Raw genomic sequence first — 15,204 nt, forward strand, 5'->3', positions numbered from 1 at the left:
GACCTTTCTTCTTTGAAAATTTGACTTGAAACAACATACTCGTGAGTAAGAAACCTGAGACCTCATTTGAACCTAAATCTCTGAATTTCGGCTGAAAACGGGAGACGCTAAAAAGGAAGTCAGTCTTCCGGCTCTGTTTAAAGTATTTAGCAAAGACTTACTAAAGCGGAAGCGTTAAAAAGAGTTTAAAAGAAGTTGGAATGCACCCTGCAAATTCGGATTTGATCTATTAAAGTTAAGGAAAAGTTAAAATTGTATTATAAGTGGACAGAGACTGCGATTCCTCTCTCTACCCTTTGTGGATTACAAAGTTATGACACCCTGCTCCCGGGCTGCCCGGATAGAAAGTAACTTCAGTCTGCGGTAACTGTATACAAAATACAAAGTTACTTTGGGCTACTTTGTAAAGTATAAAAAAGGAACTGTTGCATGCACCTTTGTAAAGAACTTTTATTCTCTGCAGTTAAAACTGAATTTAGAGGGCTCCCCCACTGTTTTGGATTTTACCTAACTTTTTTGTGGGAACTTTATGGTGGAAATTTTCTTTATACTTCTCCCTAATTTCTGGGGAGCTCCCCCTGCTGGATTGTGGAATTATTAGTCTCTGAGAACTGCTGGCCGCTTTGGAATTTTTATGTCTGGATGTTTACTTTTTCTGGATTGCTTTTCCCATGGGATTTACAATTTGACCTTGACACTTGGACAGCTGTGGAATGAGTGGCGCACCAAAAACAAGGGCTGCTAAGAAAGCAAAACAAACTGAACTCTTGCAATTAACTTTGCCTGTGCAGCCACGAAGATCGTCTGTTCCTATTGTGACAGGTCTGCAAGAAGGACAACCCAAGCAGCCAGCTTTTGGGGATATGGCTGCAGGAGGGCTAGACCCTGTTTCTAAAGAAATATTGGATCAGCTGGCAGCACTAAATAAGAAAGCTGATGAACAAGCAGCAAAATTTGAGGAACAAGCGGCCAAATTTGACCAGGTGACAGCTACAATTAATAAACTGACAGATCAAGTCGCACAAAATACACAGGCAGTAGGCAATATTGAAAAGATTACAACAGAAAAACGAAAATTAGCCGAGGAAGCAAATACAAAAGCAGACCAAAATAAAGAGAGGATAGAGGAATTAAGAGGAGAAGTAAGACCACTGAGCAGACAGGTCACTGAACAGCAAGCATTTCTGTCCATGGCGGAACTGAAAAACAGGGAAAGCAATCTCAGGCTGAGAAATATCCCAGAAACAGAAAAAGAAGACCTGATCGGTTTTTTGACAACAGAAATATCTAAGTTCTGGGGTTTGGCAGAAGAGAAAGACTTTAAAATTGTTACCGCCTTTAGATTGGGAAGAGTGGCCAAGAAGGATAAACCAAGAGACTGCTTGATCATTTTGAGATCTAAGCAAGAAAAAGATAACATACTCGGCCTGCACTTCAAAAATTCATTGGTGATTCAGGGAAAGACGGCAGAAATCTTCAGAGACATACCAAAACAGCTACTGGATTTAAGAGCTACATATAAAGACCTGGCAAGCCTATTGAGAAACAACACAATCCCTTACAGGTGGGAATTTCCTCAAGGACTATCTTTTACCTTGAAAGGGAAGAAGGTAAGAATCAGAACAGCAGAGGAGCAAGAAAAGTTCCTAAACGATCACGGGGAGGACCTTCGGAAAGGAGTAGCAGGAGCCTGGCCACCTCCTTCGTTTGGTCTTAATCCGGTTCCACCTCCAGACAAAAACGACAAAGGAGACACCCCCACAGGCCAATAAACTAGTCCGAGATGTCTCTGCAGCTCCTTAGTTGGAACATTCATGGCGCAAATTCTCCCGAGAAAAGGAAAAAGATTTTTCACATATTGAGAAAAGAACAATTAGATGTCATTTGCCTCCAAGAAACACATGTGACTAGGCTCCACAGGAGAGTGTTAATTAACAAGAGACTAGGCCAAGAATTTATTTCATCAGACAAGGTTAAAAAAAGAGGAGTAGTGATTTATGCAAAGGAGAGCCTAGCACCAAAGTTGGTCTTTAAAGATGAACAAGGAAGAATTTTGGCGATTGAAATACAATCACAAGGAGAAAATTTTTTGATAGTAGGAATCTATGCACCAAACGATGGGAAATCGGAATTTTATAAGAAGCTGCATGAGATAATGTTGGACTACATTGACTATACCAACATCATCCTGATGGGTGATATGAATGGGGTTGTCTCCACATATATGGATAAGTCACAAAATCAGAATTTGACCAAAGATGGCAGACTTCCAAAGACTTTCTTTGAACTTACAGACAATATGGACTTGATTGATATTTGGAGGACAAAGAACCCTCTAGGTAAAGAGGGAACATTCTTTTCTGAGGCCCATCTATCTTGGACAAGAATCGACCAAATCTGGACATCTAGAGGACTGGCACCTAAGACAAAAAAAGTAGAGATCTGCCCTAAAACCTGCTCCGACCATAACGCCTTGAAAATAGACCTGAGACTTACACCAGCTGGATCCTTCAGATGGAGAATGAATGACTACTTGTTTAGAGATCAGGAGATCGTGAAGAAGGCCCAAAAAACGTTGAAAGACTATTTTGAAATAAATTTGAATACTTCGGTGGAAAAGAAAATAATCTGGGACGCGAGTAAAGCTGTTATGAGAGGGTTTCTGATACAACAGAACACTATTAAGAAAAAACTCTGGAACGGTAAAAAGGACAAGATTGTGGAGAAGATAAGAGGCGGAGAGAAAAAGCTGAGACTAAACCCAAAATCAAAAGAAATTTTAAGAGAAATAAAATTCCATCAAGCACAATATGCGAAATTGATAAATCAAGAAATTGAATGGAAAATCAAACAGATGAAACAAAGATCATTCGAATCGGCAAATAAATGTGGGAAGCTGCTGGCATGGCAGCTGAAAAAGAGACAAAAATTGAACTTTGTTACCAACCTGGAGGTTGAAGGAGAATGTATTCAGAAACCAGAAGAAATTAGAAAGTGTTTCCAGAAATATTTTAAAAAACTGTTTACTCAAGGACCCCAAGTAGAGACTGAGATAAACAAATTTCTAAAGAGTTATGGCCTGCAAAAGTTAACACAAGATAAACAAACAGCCCTGAATTATAAAATAACACAACAGGAAATTGAAAGTGCCATTCAGAACATGCAATTAGGCAAATCCCCAGGCCCAGATGGACTTACCTCCAAATATTATAAGACATTGAAAGAATATTTGGTCCAGCCACTAATGGAGGTATGTAATCAAATTATGGAAGGGAAGGGGGCACCAGAATCGTGGAAAGAGGCATTCATTACTTTGATACCAAAATTGGAATCTGAAAAGACTCAACTTAAGAACTACCGTCCCATCTCACTCCTAAACGTGGATTACAAAATTTTTGCTGATATTTTGGCAAACAGACTGAAAAAAGTTTTAAATGAAGTAATTCATAAAGACCAAGCAGGCTTTCTCCCCGGTAGGCATTTGTCTGACAACACTAGGAATATTGTTGATGTTTTGGAATTATTACAGACAAATTTGAACACGAAAGCAGTCTTGATTTTCATAGATGCCGAGAAGGCCTTTGACAATATATCTTGGAAATTTATGAAGAAAAATTTGGAAGGGATGGGAGTGGGAGGGGCGTTTCAGAATGGTATCGAAGCAATTTATTCAGAACAAAAAGCTAAATTGATAGTAAATAATGTGGTGACAGAGGAGTTTAAAATTGAAAAAGGGACACGACAGGGGTGCCCCCTATCACCCCTCTTATTTATTTCTGTCCTGGAGGTGTTGCTGAACTTGATTAGGAAGGACCAGTGGGTAGAAGGAATACAGGTCGGAGAAAAACAATATAAACTGAAGGCTTTTGCAGATGATTTGGTTTTGACATTACAGGAGCCAGAAACTAGCACAAAAAGAGCTTTAGAATTAATCTCTGAGTTTGGTCGGGTGGCGGGATTCAAGTTGAACAAACAAAAAACTAAGGTTTTGGCAAAAAACTTGACACCTTCAGAAATAGATGGGTTTCAGAAGGAAACAGAATTAAATGTGGTTACAAAAGTGAAATACCTGGGGGTTAACCTGACTGGGAGAAATTTGAATTTGTTCAAGGATAATTATGAAAAATGTTGGTCGGAAATTAAAAAGGACTTAGAAACCTGGTCAAGATTGAAACTTTCCTTGTTGGGAAGAATTGCAGCAGTCAAGATGAATGTATTGCCAAGGATGCTGTTTCTGTTTCAAACCCTTCAGATCGTGGACAGAGTGGAATGTTTTGGAAAGTGGCAGAGGGACATCACGAAGTTTGTCTGGCAGGGCAAAAAGCCCCGAATAAAATTTAAGATACTAACAGATGCAAAGGAAAGAGGGGGGTTTGCCCTGCCGGACTTAAGATTGTATTACGAAGCTGCATCCTTCTGCTGGATGAAGGATTGGTTTTTGTTAGAAAACACTGATGTCCTAGATCTGGAAGGGTTTAACAATGCTTTTGGGTGGCATGCATATCTGTGGTACGACAAGATAAAGTTTCATAAATTGTTTAAAAACCATATTGTCAGGAAAGCTCTATTCATTGTCTGGACTAAATATAAGGACTTACTCGAAAGTAAGACCCCGAGGTGGTTATCACCGACGGAGGCTAAGGCCGTAAAACTACGTAACATGGAGAGTGGCTGGGTAAAATACTGCGAGATAATAGAAAGAGTTGGTGATACCTGGAGGTTGCAGAGTTTCGAAAAATTAAAAGGAAAGGTGCGAGACTGGTTTCATTATGCCCAAATTTTAGAGATCTTTAAAAAAGACAAAAAAATTGGTTTCCAGGTGGAAAAATCAAAATTAGAGACAGAACTACTTGAACCTAAGACGAAAGTGCTTTCAAGAATGTATAACTTGTTGCTTAAATGGAATACTCAAGATGAGATAGTCAAATCAGCTATGATAAAATGGGCACAAGACATTGGGTACAACATTATGTTTGAAGACTGGGAAAGGTTATGGACCACCGGTATGAAATTCACGGCATGTAATGCCTTAAAAGAAAACATTATGAAAATGGTATACAGGTGGTACATGACCCCAGTCAAACTTGCAAAGATATACCATCTGTCTGATAATAAATGTTGGAAATGCAAAGAGGCTGAAGGAACATTCTTTCACCTCTGGTGGACATGCCCGAGGGTGAAGGCTTTTTGGGAAATGATTTACAATGAGTTGAAAAAGGTGTTTAAGTACACCTTTCATAAGAAACCAGAGGCCTTCCTCCTGGGCATTGTAGGCCAGAGAGTGTCAAAAAAAGATAGAACTTTCTTTTTATATGCAACTACAGCAGCAAGAATCCTTATAGCCAAATATTGGAAGGCACAGGAGTTACCCACGCTGGAAGAATGGCATTCGCAGCTGATGGACTACATGGAATTAGCCGAAATGACCGGCAGAATCCGAGATCTGGGAGAAGAGGCAGTGGAAGAGGATTGGAAAAAATTTAAGGACTATCTACAAAAACACTATAAGTTATATGAATGTTGAGAATTTGCTAAGCTTTTGGGAAAAACATGCTTCAGTATTGAGATTTGTGAATGATGGAAATTAAGTTATGATTTCGAAAAGTATAAATTACAGATTATATAACTAAATGAAAGTACAAAAACACATAAAATAAGGTATCAATTTGCTGTTTATTTTCATTGTAAAGAAAGCAGGGGATGGAGGACGTGGGGAAGTCCAGTTGATTTTGAAAATAGTTTTGAAAAAGTGAATTTTCTTTTATAATTTCTTCTTTTTTCTGTAAAATCGCTTTGGTTGCGTTATTGACGATGTATTCTGACCTTGGAAAAAAAGCAATAAAAAAAATTATTAAAAAAAAAAAGCAACCATGAATTGCTGTGGAAATGTGGAGAAAATATTTTCAAGATGGGGGAAATGAGAAACTGAAATTGGTAAGATTCGTCTATCCCTACTTCTGAGCAAAGACACATAGGGTTTGGTTTTTCTGGTTTTCACACCTCTATGCCATTTGAAGCACAGGAGGGAGATAGCAGGCTAAGGACCGCAATACCTCAAGGACCGCCTCTTTCCGTACGAACCTACCCAGACCCTGAGTTCTTCTTCTGAGGCCCTTCTTTGTCTGCCTCCTCATCGAGAGGTCCAGAGGGTGGCAACACGAGAACGGGGCCTTCTCTGCAGTGGCCCCCCGCCTGTGGAATGCTCTCCCCAGGAAAGTTTGCCTGATGCCTTCATTACACACCTTTAGGTGCCAGGCAAAAATGTTCCTTTTAACCAGGCCTTGGGTTGACCTGATCAACATCCCATATCCTTTTAAAATGTGGTTCTTTGGGGGGGGGCGTGTATAACTGGGTTTTTGTTTTTATTTTATATACTAGGATCTTTTTATGTGAACTGCCCTGAGACCTCTGGGTATAGGACGGTATATAAATTCACTAACTAACTAACTAACTAACTAAATAAATAATAGCAGGAGCATGCTCACTGCCACCTTCCATCACATTCCCGTTACTTGGATCCATCATCCTTCTCACACATCTGAGGGGTTATGTCTGCAGAAGGGAGCCTGTGTGTAGTTTAGAACCTCGGATGATCAGCTTCCATGAGCAGAGAAGGCTATGGAGTTATTTACATGCAATTCCATGTCTGGCTCCTTCATCCCAGGCCAACGCATGAACTTCTAGCAGTGAGGCTTCGCTACCACACATGCAGTACAATATGAGATAAACAGGAAATAAAATGTAAGGCCCAATGACCTCCTGTAATCATCTGCAACAAACTCTTAAGAAGGAGCTGCAGAGTTCCTTGGTTGTGTACCCATATGAAGCACGTTTGCAAATATAAGTATATTTCACTTACACTTTGCACATTCAGGGGTACACCTTAAAGATTGTTGGTGTACACCTAAAATCTGTAAGGTGTGAAGAGGCCCTGAGATTGCTGGAGTCAGCAGCAAACACTGAGCTGCCTGTATGCCACAAACGTAGGATTTCACCCTCTGAATTTAGTTCTAATTAGGTAATCTGGTTTCTACATGAGGAAACTGAGCTAAGTAGCACACACTGTGGAGCCTCTCTAATCACAGTTGCCAACATTTTTTATTTTTTTTAGTGAAAGCGGCTGGATGCCAAACTCTTGAAAATCAGCTTCATTCAATTACAGAGCTCGCTTCTAACTTTAGGCATCTAATTCCAGTAACCCTGCCTGCATTCTATGTCTGTAAACTGATGAATTCCTGTGGTGTGACATGGTCACATTGTTCCTCTTTCAAGAAGTTGGATTAATATTTTTAATACAGTGGGAGCAGATCAAAGGAGGAACATCAGTCATTTAGATTTCACTGAGAAGTCTGCTTTGACTGCCAAATCACCTTTATTTTTGCGTTCCAATTCCTGAGACTTTCACGCGACTTTTTCCATTGTTCTGCAGCCTTTTTCAATATAATTATTACTTCCATGGCCCGTATCTTAGCCCAGTTCCTGAGCTTTGATTCAGATAAATTTTCTATGTGCCTGACAATGGATAGAACTGTCTTTGCTGAAGTTCCTCCTATGAGTAATGAAATGTCGGCAGGAAAGTCCCAAAGTATTCAGAAGCACAAAACCATTTTGCAAAAAACTGAGAAGGGGGAACCCCAAAAAAAGCCCAGCAATGGCTATGCACACTCAGTGGCCACAGAATGCCAACCAATGGTTGTGTATGCTACGAAGCCAGTGATGAGGGGGAAAGGAATGAAGTATCGTGGAGAAAGACATGCACCACTTGGGTTTCTGGCTTAGCTTCATGACAATAGTTGAAATGAAAGGCAAGACACTTGAATAATAAGAAATAGCAAAATACCACACTGGCAAGAAAGGTAGTATATTTTAATGGCTCCTTGGGTTGCAGTGTGCTTTTCTGTGGGTCTAAAGACACACAGTAAACACAACATCTTTGAGTCTACACAGGAGGAAGTTAATCAGCCTATCAGGTCGGTAGGATCCTAGAATGCAACAACCTGAATGGCCTGCAGGAGCAGACCAATGAGGCCCCAGGAGGAAGTTAATCAGCCTATCAGGTTGGTAGGATTCTGGAATGCAACAACCTGATTGGCCTGCAGGAGCAGGCCAACCAGGCTCCAGGAGAGAAGCAGAGTCAGCCAATCACATGGGACCCTTTGTATAAATAATGTATATAAAGCCTGAGGTGGTTTTTTTGGGGAGGGGGAATCAATCACTGTTCCTATGAGCTGAAATAAAGAGCATGAAATCACTACTCGACTCTGAGTATATTTCATGGGAGCAAATGCATGTCTTTAAATATGTATTCTAAAGCAGAAGAGGAATGGGAACGATGTGAGCGAATGACATATGAAAGTGACACAGATGAGAAATCAGTCCATCAGATGAAATGGGTTGGAACATACTATGTGCACCTGCAAGAGCCATCATTCCATGCAGTAGAGGTTTACAAAGCCGTTAGCACATAAATGGGCAGAGAGTGTTCACGTTTTCTAGTTTGCCTCTCTTTCCCTGCGGTTTGGCAGCAACCATTTAACATCCGACCCAAACATCTGCACCAATGCTCTGTGTGCCATACCATAATTGCAGGTGTGGGTACTGATTCATCAGACTTTGGGCAGAAATTCTTACTCGTATAACATTCTCTTTTGATTTCATATCCAGACCCTGTTTTTCATCTCCCACACAAACTGTAATAAGACATCCAGACAACCTCATTCTATTTATTCTTCTCCCAACAGCATTCAGATCCATCACATTAAAAAGACTGCCATGCTTATCAGTAGGAGGGAAATTACTCCTCCTGACCATGGCATGCATTTCCTCCCAATATCTTTCTCTATTCCTTAATGGAGCATTAGACTTTACAAATTGGCCACTTCATCTTGCAGAGCCTCTACTGGTCAGTAATTGAGTTTCTATTAATTTTAATCTCATGACAAAGGTAACGTATTCATCTGAATAAATTGCTGTGCTGCCCAGAATAAGCAAACATTGTATCATCTTATGATGTTTACTCTGATAAATGCCACCATGCCCTTTATACAATACAAATAAAAAGCATTTTGAGTTCCTAGGGAAGTGATGATACCAAATGCACTATGGCAGCCATGTAGTATGTGGGTGGGAGGGTTCATCTTCCCTGCATGGATTCCCATGGGTCTGAACTGATCCTTGTTTTCCCCATTCCTCTTCACCCCACCTACACATGCAGAATATGGCCACACCAAGAATGAAACAGCTGTGAGCATCTCCCATATACCCACCCAGTCTTCTGTGTGTCTGCATCATGCAAGTTACTCATCAACATCTGGAAGATTGCTAGAAAGGAATATGAGAGGTACACATGAACCTGCCATGGTCCTTCAGTGCTTGGGCACTAATATAGCCCTAGACAGGTGGGCCTGTTGTCTTTGTGGAAGTGAGAGCTGGACCATAAAGAAGGCTGATCGCCAAAGAATTGATGCTTTTGAATTATGGTGCTGGAGGAGACTCTTGAGAGTCCCATGGACTGCAAGAAGATCAAACCTACCCATTCTGAAGGAAATCAGCCCTGAGTGCTCACTGGAAGGACAGATCCTGAAGCTGAGGCTCCAATACTTTGACCACCTCATGAGAAGAGAAGACTCCCTGGAAAAGACCCTGATGTTGGGAAAGATGGAGGGCACAAGGAGAAGGGGACGACGAGGTGGTTGGACAGTGTTCTCGAAGCTACCAGCATGAGTTTGACCAAACTGCGGGAGGCAGTGGAAGACAGGAGTGCCTGCCGTGCTCCGGTCCATGGGGTCACGAAGAGTCGGACACGACTAAACAACAGGCAGGTGGGCAGGTGTGAGACAGGACTTTATTTCGTCTTTAGGAATCCTCCACATACAGCTAATGCACCTACTTTCTGGTTCAGCTGAACCTGGAATATGTCCTGAAGTTGCCAGGTAGAAAATACAAGCTGTATCACTTCAATGCTTTATTATTATGAGTCGTGTCAAATGTGTTGAGCAGGCAGTTATGCACATTTATATAACAAATGCTGTTGTGTTTATTTTTATATTGCTCTGGAAAAGTGGTTTGCTTCTGTGAGAAGGCAGCAGCAGCAGCAGCCACACAGAAACAAAATATGTTATTTTTTAATATTTTGGGGCACGATCCCACACCGCAGGTCTGCAGGTTGAGGGGTGTGATATGTCACTGCCATGATGGATACAATGGTGGGGGACCTCAGATATGCTGCTGGAACACATTGCGGAGCAGTTCTGCTGGCACAGATAGGCAAGCAGGAATGCTAAATTGGGACCAAGCTGAGGAGGATAGAATTTGGAGCAGCACAGCGGAGAATCATACTTACGGCACAAGCTATGCCACATCTGTCCACAACAAGGAGCCAGTGTGGTGTAGTGGTTAAGAGCGGTGGACTCGTAATCTGGTGGACCGGGTTCGCTTCCCTGCTCCTCCACATGCATCTGCTGGGTGACCTTCAGCCAGTCACACTTCTCTGAAGTCTCTCAGCCCCACTCACCTCACAGAGTGTTTGTTGTGGGGGAGGAGGGGAAAGGAGACTGTTAGCCGCTTTGAGACTCCTTAGGGTAGTGATAAAGCGGGATATCAAATCCAAACAACACATTGGTCAATGACAAAACTTTAGAACAGAAGCAGACTTAGTGCAAGAAATTTCATACCTTCTGACTTCAAGGGGAACTTTTCAAATAAATAACCCACAATGCACCAATGTTTTCCCCACCCATTTCACTATGGCAGAACATAGGTTATGGGAGCAGATTTCCATTCCCTCTCACAGACCCAAGTTTAGCAGAGCCATCACTGACTGCCTCACCTGACTCTTTGTTGTCACCTTTGAACTTGCCTGATGCACAGCATCAGGGTGGAAGGGGAGCTGGTCACCACCACCACCAGATGTTGGGGCTAGGTCCTGTAGGTATGTGCCTAAGCCCTTTCTATTGCCACATGCATACAGCTCCTTGCCTGCTGAGCCACTTCAGCAGACAGATGGAGCAAGCCTACATTCAGGGAGAGTGACTGTAGTAACAGGTAGATGCTGATGCCTGCCAGGGTAAGGTAGCCATCCTTCGTGCCTGTGGGGGGAGCAGAAGCAGGTGGCAGGTTTTGCTGTTGCCCTGGAGGGCTTACAAAGTCTCTGTGGTTGGAGGCCGGATGCAGCCCTTGTCTGTAATGACCGGCTAGCCAGTCAGTTTTCCAGAGTCCTAAAACAGGAAGTCTCCATGAGCACAGAAAGCCTTCACCTTCCACAAGTTGGAAGGAGATGGGGACAGAGAAGAAAGAGATGGAGCTAGCATACTCTTCCTCACTGCCTCAAGTGTTTACATGGCCCTCACTGGAATGCCAAAAGAGGGCTAAGATGTGACAGTGGATTGGACAAACTTGTTGTAGGTGTATCTATGTACAATACATAGGCACACATTGCAACTCTTGAAATCTTCACACAAACAAACATTTCTCTCCCACTACCTTGCAGCATAATGAAGGACATTATGTAAAGTAAACAAGCCACACATGCTGGAATGGACTGACTGTTTTCTTCATTGTTTTTCTATTCTTGCATCTCCAACCTTGAGCACATAAGCATGATTTAGGAAGCAGGCTGTGCTGTAAACATCAAGTAAACAAACTCTGTTGAGTGACAGCACTAGAATTTATTGTATCTGAAGCCCACCTCCTTGATCCACACAGAGCACAGTCACATAGACTTGTTGAAGTCTTTACTAGGGATGGGCATAGCAACTAATACTGTTTCCTTTCAGTCTGTTCTGTTCCATTCCATTCCGTCCTGTTGTGTGCCACTGCAAGAATTTTGTGATCAATGTTTTATGTAAAACCCACAGTTTTTACATAAAATATACACTTTCCAATGCAGCTATCCATATGCATTTCTTCACACAGCTTTTACATAAAATAGGTATTTTTGCACACACTTTTTGCACAGTGAAAAAGAATAGTAAAACCCAAAGAAGTCCATGACTGGAATGGGACTTGTAGTTCGATCCAGAAGCAAGTTTTGGAACACCAGGCCAGGATGAGCCACTGCAAAAAGACCAAATTATTTTCCTGTCCCTAGACCAGGCATGGCCAAACTTGGCCCTCCAGATGTTTTGGGACTACAGTGGTACCTCAGGTTACATACACTTCAGGTTACATACACTTCAGGTTACAGACTCCGCTAACCCAGAAATAGTGCTTCAGGTTAAGTACTTTGCTTCAGGATGAGAACAGAAATTGTGCTCCAGCGGCGCGGCAGCAGCAGGAGGCCCCATTAGCTAAAGTGGTCTTCAGGTTAAGAACAGTTTCAGGTTAAGAACAGACCTCTGGAACGAATTAAGTACTTAACCTGAGGTACCACTGTACAACTCCCATCATCCCTGACCACTGGGCCCTGTTAGCTAGGAATGATGGGAGTTGTAGTCCCAAAACATCTGGAGGGCCAAGTTTGGCTATGCCTGGTCTAGACTTTACTTCTCGCTATGTAGAGCCAGCTCTAGGAGCAACAAAATAGCAACATCAGGCACTGCCACTCTCACTAAGACTGCCCTCAAACAGGACAGTGGGAGCATGAAAAAGTTCCCAGGTTAAGGAGAGGGGGTCCCCACTGGAGATCCCGTGCCAAAGCCCCCAGAATTCCAGTTCTGGAGCGAGCATCCTGAAGCAGCTCACAAGAAATTCAAGATAGATGCTGTGGCATTTGCCCCTAGGGTGCGTCAAGGAAAGAGTTAAAAATGATGTGATTGGCCAGTGAGAATGTGAGGGGGGAGTAAAAGATAGAGTGGGAGGTTTTGAAATGACAGTTGAGGTTTGGGAGTTGAGAGTTGAAGTTTGTCAGCTGGGAGTTAAGGCTTGGGTGTTGGAGAAGGAAGAGGGTGGAATAGGCAGTGGATTGGTTGAGCTGTATCGTGAGAGAGTGAGAGGAATTGTTAGGGAGTTAGATAGATAGTTGGGAATAATTCAGTTTGAAGTTGTTAGGAACTAAGATTTAAGAAACTGACAAGAGAAAAATAAACCGAAACCACACGCTTATTCCTGCACTTAAAAATAAACTTGATTATTTGTTTATGTTAACAACTGTCTGGACTCCGTGTGTCCCCGTGAGAAGCGGGGTGGTGGCAGCGAAGAGAGCAACCGCAGTGGTGGCACAGGGTCAATAGACCGGGAAACATCCGGGGGCCCTGTGTGATCGCCACAGATGCTACCAATGAAGCATGATTTTATACCAAGTTTAAATTAAGGGTATTTCTATGAAGAGGTGTCTAATTTAGGAAGTGATAAGAAACCAAGACCTACAAGTATCTCATGTTGTGATTATCACGGGCAGACCTCATTAGACATAAATTACAATGACCTTCAGTGGCACCTCAGTCACCTACGGGATAAAGATGCTGTACTAACCTGTCATTTTATTAACAGAGTTCACAAAAACATCAGTTTTGCAAGGTATTGGGGTGGGTTTTTTTAAATGAAAAAGATACAACGCTAAAGCCCTATTCACAGGTAGTACATGATTGTATAGATGAGCCTTCCTCAAACCTCGTATCCTCCGAATATTTTGGGCTGCAGCTCCCACCAGTCCACCTCAGGTGTCCTGATCGCATGGAGCCTTTACTCTTAAGGAGAAAGATTTGCTTTGGGCTTTCTTTAGAGACATCCACACATATGACATGATTGTTGAAATACAGAGGTGACATCAGGGTAGAACTAAAAGCATGACCCCCACTCCATGCTTCTGAGTAGTCATGTTACTTTAGGTCAGGGGCAGCCAACACTGTAGCGCCCTTCAGCTTGTTGTTAGACTGCAGCTCCTATTATCCCTGACAATTGGCCATCTTGGCTGGGGCTGCTGGGAATTGTAATTCATAATATCTGGAGGGCTACCTCTTCCCTAGATACTGCACCTTTTGCTTTCGGTAAAATATAAAGGTGCTGATTAGGGACACGGGTGGCTCAGTCCCTGCTCCTGCCAACCTAGCAGTTCGAAAGCACGTCAAAGTGCAAGTAGATAAATAGGTACTGCTCCGGCGGGAAGGTAAACGGCGTTTCCATGTGCTGCTCTGGTTCGCCAGAAGCAGCTTAGTCATGCTGGCCACATGACCTGGAAGCTGTACGCCGGCTCCCTCGGCCAATAAAGTGAGATGAGCGCCACAACCCCAGAGTCGATTATGACTGGACCTAATAGTCAGGGGTCCCTTTACCCTTTACCTTTTAAAGGTGCTGATTGCCTGAAGACTCACACATTTATGACAAACTAAAATGTTTGAGGGATTTGTGGTAAACTTTCTTACAGTACATAATTCTGCACAGGGATTTGCTATAGGGTACAATCCTGTATACCCTTACCTGGAAATAAGTTTCATTGAATTCAATGGAACTTCTGTCAGCTATGCTCTGGTAACTTCTAGGTTATATGTAGGGCTGCCTGCCTCTGAAGGCAGTTTGGAAACTTCAGCTGGTGCAGAATTCAGCCTCCGGGTTGCTCACAAGATGGTTTGCGCATATAACGCCAACCCGGCTGCCAATTAATTTCCTATTAATTCCCATGACCCATTGTCATGTTTGTCACGTTCATTAATTTCAGTGGGTCTACTCGGACTCGGACTAATGCAACCCACGGAGTAGTGTACTAATTGTGTTATTGATTACTTTGATTGCTAGATTGCATTTATATTGCCTTTTTGCTAAGGCACCCAATTTAAAAATGGTATCAAATATATAGCAACAGAGTCCTCTCAGTCTGCTGTTATCAGGAGCTGAACCGTATGTGCTCTCTGGTCTGGGCCTCCTCATTTATGCTTTTGCCCTGGGCACTCTAATTGGTTTGTTGTACATCTTATTGTTTTGTTTTGGGATAAGTATCATGAATGCTGATAAAGAAATACCTTTTTTTTAAAAGGCATCTAGTGGTCACTACTCTACCACCCATCAAATTTGTCCCCTTCCATGGACTCTGTCTTCCACAACATTTCCCCTTTAAATCCTGAAAATTAGATGCCTCTGAATAATGATACAATATTATACTGTGGAAAAGACAACAATGAGAAACAACAACATAAAATAAATGATTCAAGAGGGAAAATATATTGAGTAACGATGAATGCAGAACAAAATTGTGACCATAACTGACCTGGAAAAATGGTGTGAAAGAGAGCTCGGAAGGTTTTGGGGGTAAATATTTGGGGTAGCTTTTCA

General features: G+C 42.2%; 1 protein-coding gene and 2 long non-coding RNA genes across 8 annotated transcripts in view; 1 reads left to right on the forward strand and 2 right to left on the reverse strand.

Moving 5' to 3' along the window:
• The window catches only part of LOC310686413, a 202,397-nt gene that overhangs the window by 115,574 nt on the left and 71,619 nt on the right, over window positions 1–15,204 (forward strand). The window lies entirely within an intron of this gene.
• LOC310686473 overlaps window positions 1–15,204 on the reverse strand; it is a 209,427-nt gene that overhangs the window by 23,721 nt on the left and 170,502 nt on the right. The gene's annotated exons all lie outside the window — the stretch shown is intronic.
• Window positions 1–15,204, reverse strand: part of GABRG1 (gamma-aminobutyric acid type A receptor subunit gamma1) — a 75,917-nt gene that overhangs the window by 23,068 nt on the left and 37,645 nt on the right. Inside the window, exons 1-2 of one of the 6 annotated variants that reach the window (XM_083460044.1) lie at window positions 11,482–12,696; window positions 7,371–7,549 (exon numbers count right to left, since the gene is read on the reverse strand). The exons of 4 other annotated variants lie outside the window; for them this stretch is intronic. In XM_083460044.1, coding sequence (XP_083316170.1) covers window positions 7,371–7,549; window positions 11,482–11,503 — 201 coding nt within the window. In that variant the 5' untranslated portion in view covers window positions 11,504–12,696. Of the gene's footprint in view, window positions 1–6,632; window positions 7,550–11,481; window positions 12,697–15,204 lie in introns of those variants that run through there. One more of the 6 variants, XM_083460046.1, reaches the window with a different exon arrangement.

The sequence above is a fragment of the Podarcis liolepis genome, assembly GCF_965112155.1.
Source record: "Podarcis liolepis genome assembly, chromosome: 9".
In the NCBI taxonomy this organism is placed as follows: domain Eukaryota; kingdom Metazoa; phylum Chordata; class Lepidosauria; order Squamata; family Lacertidae; genus Podarcis; species Podarcis liolepis.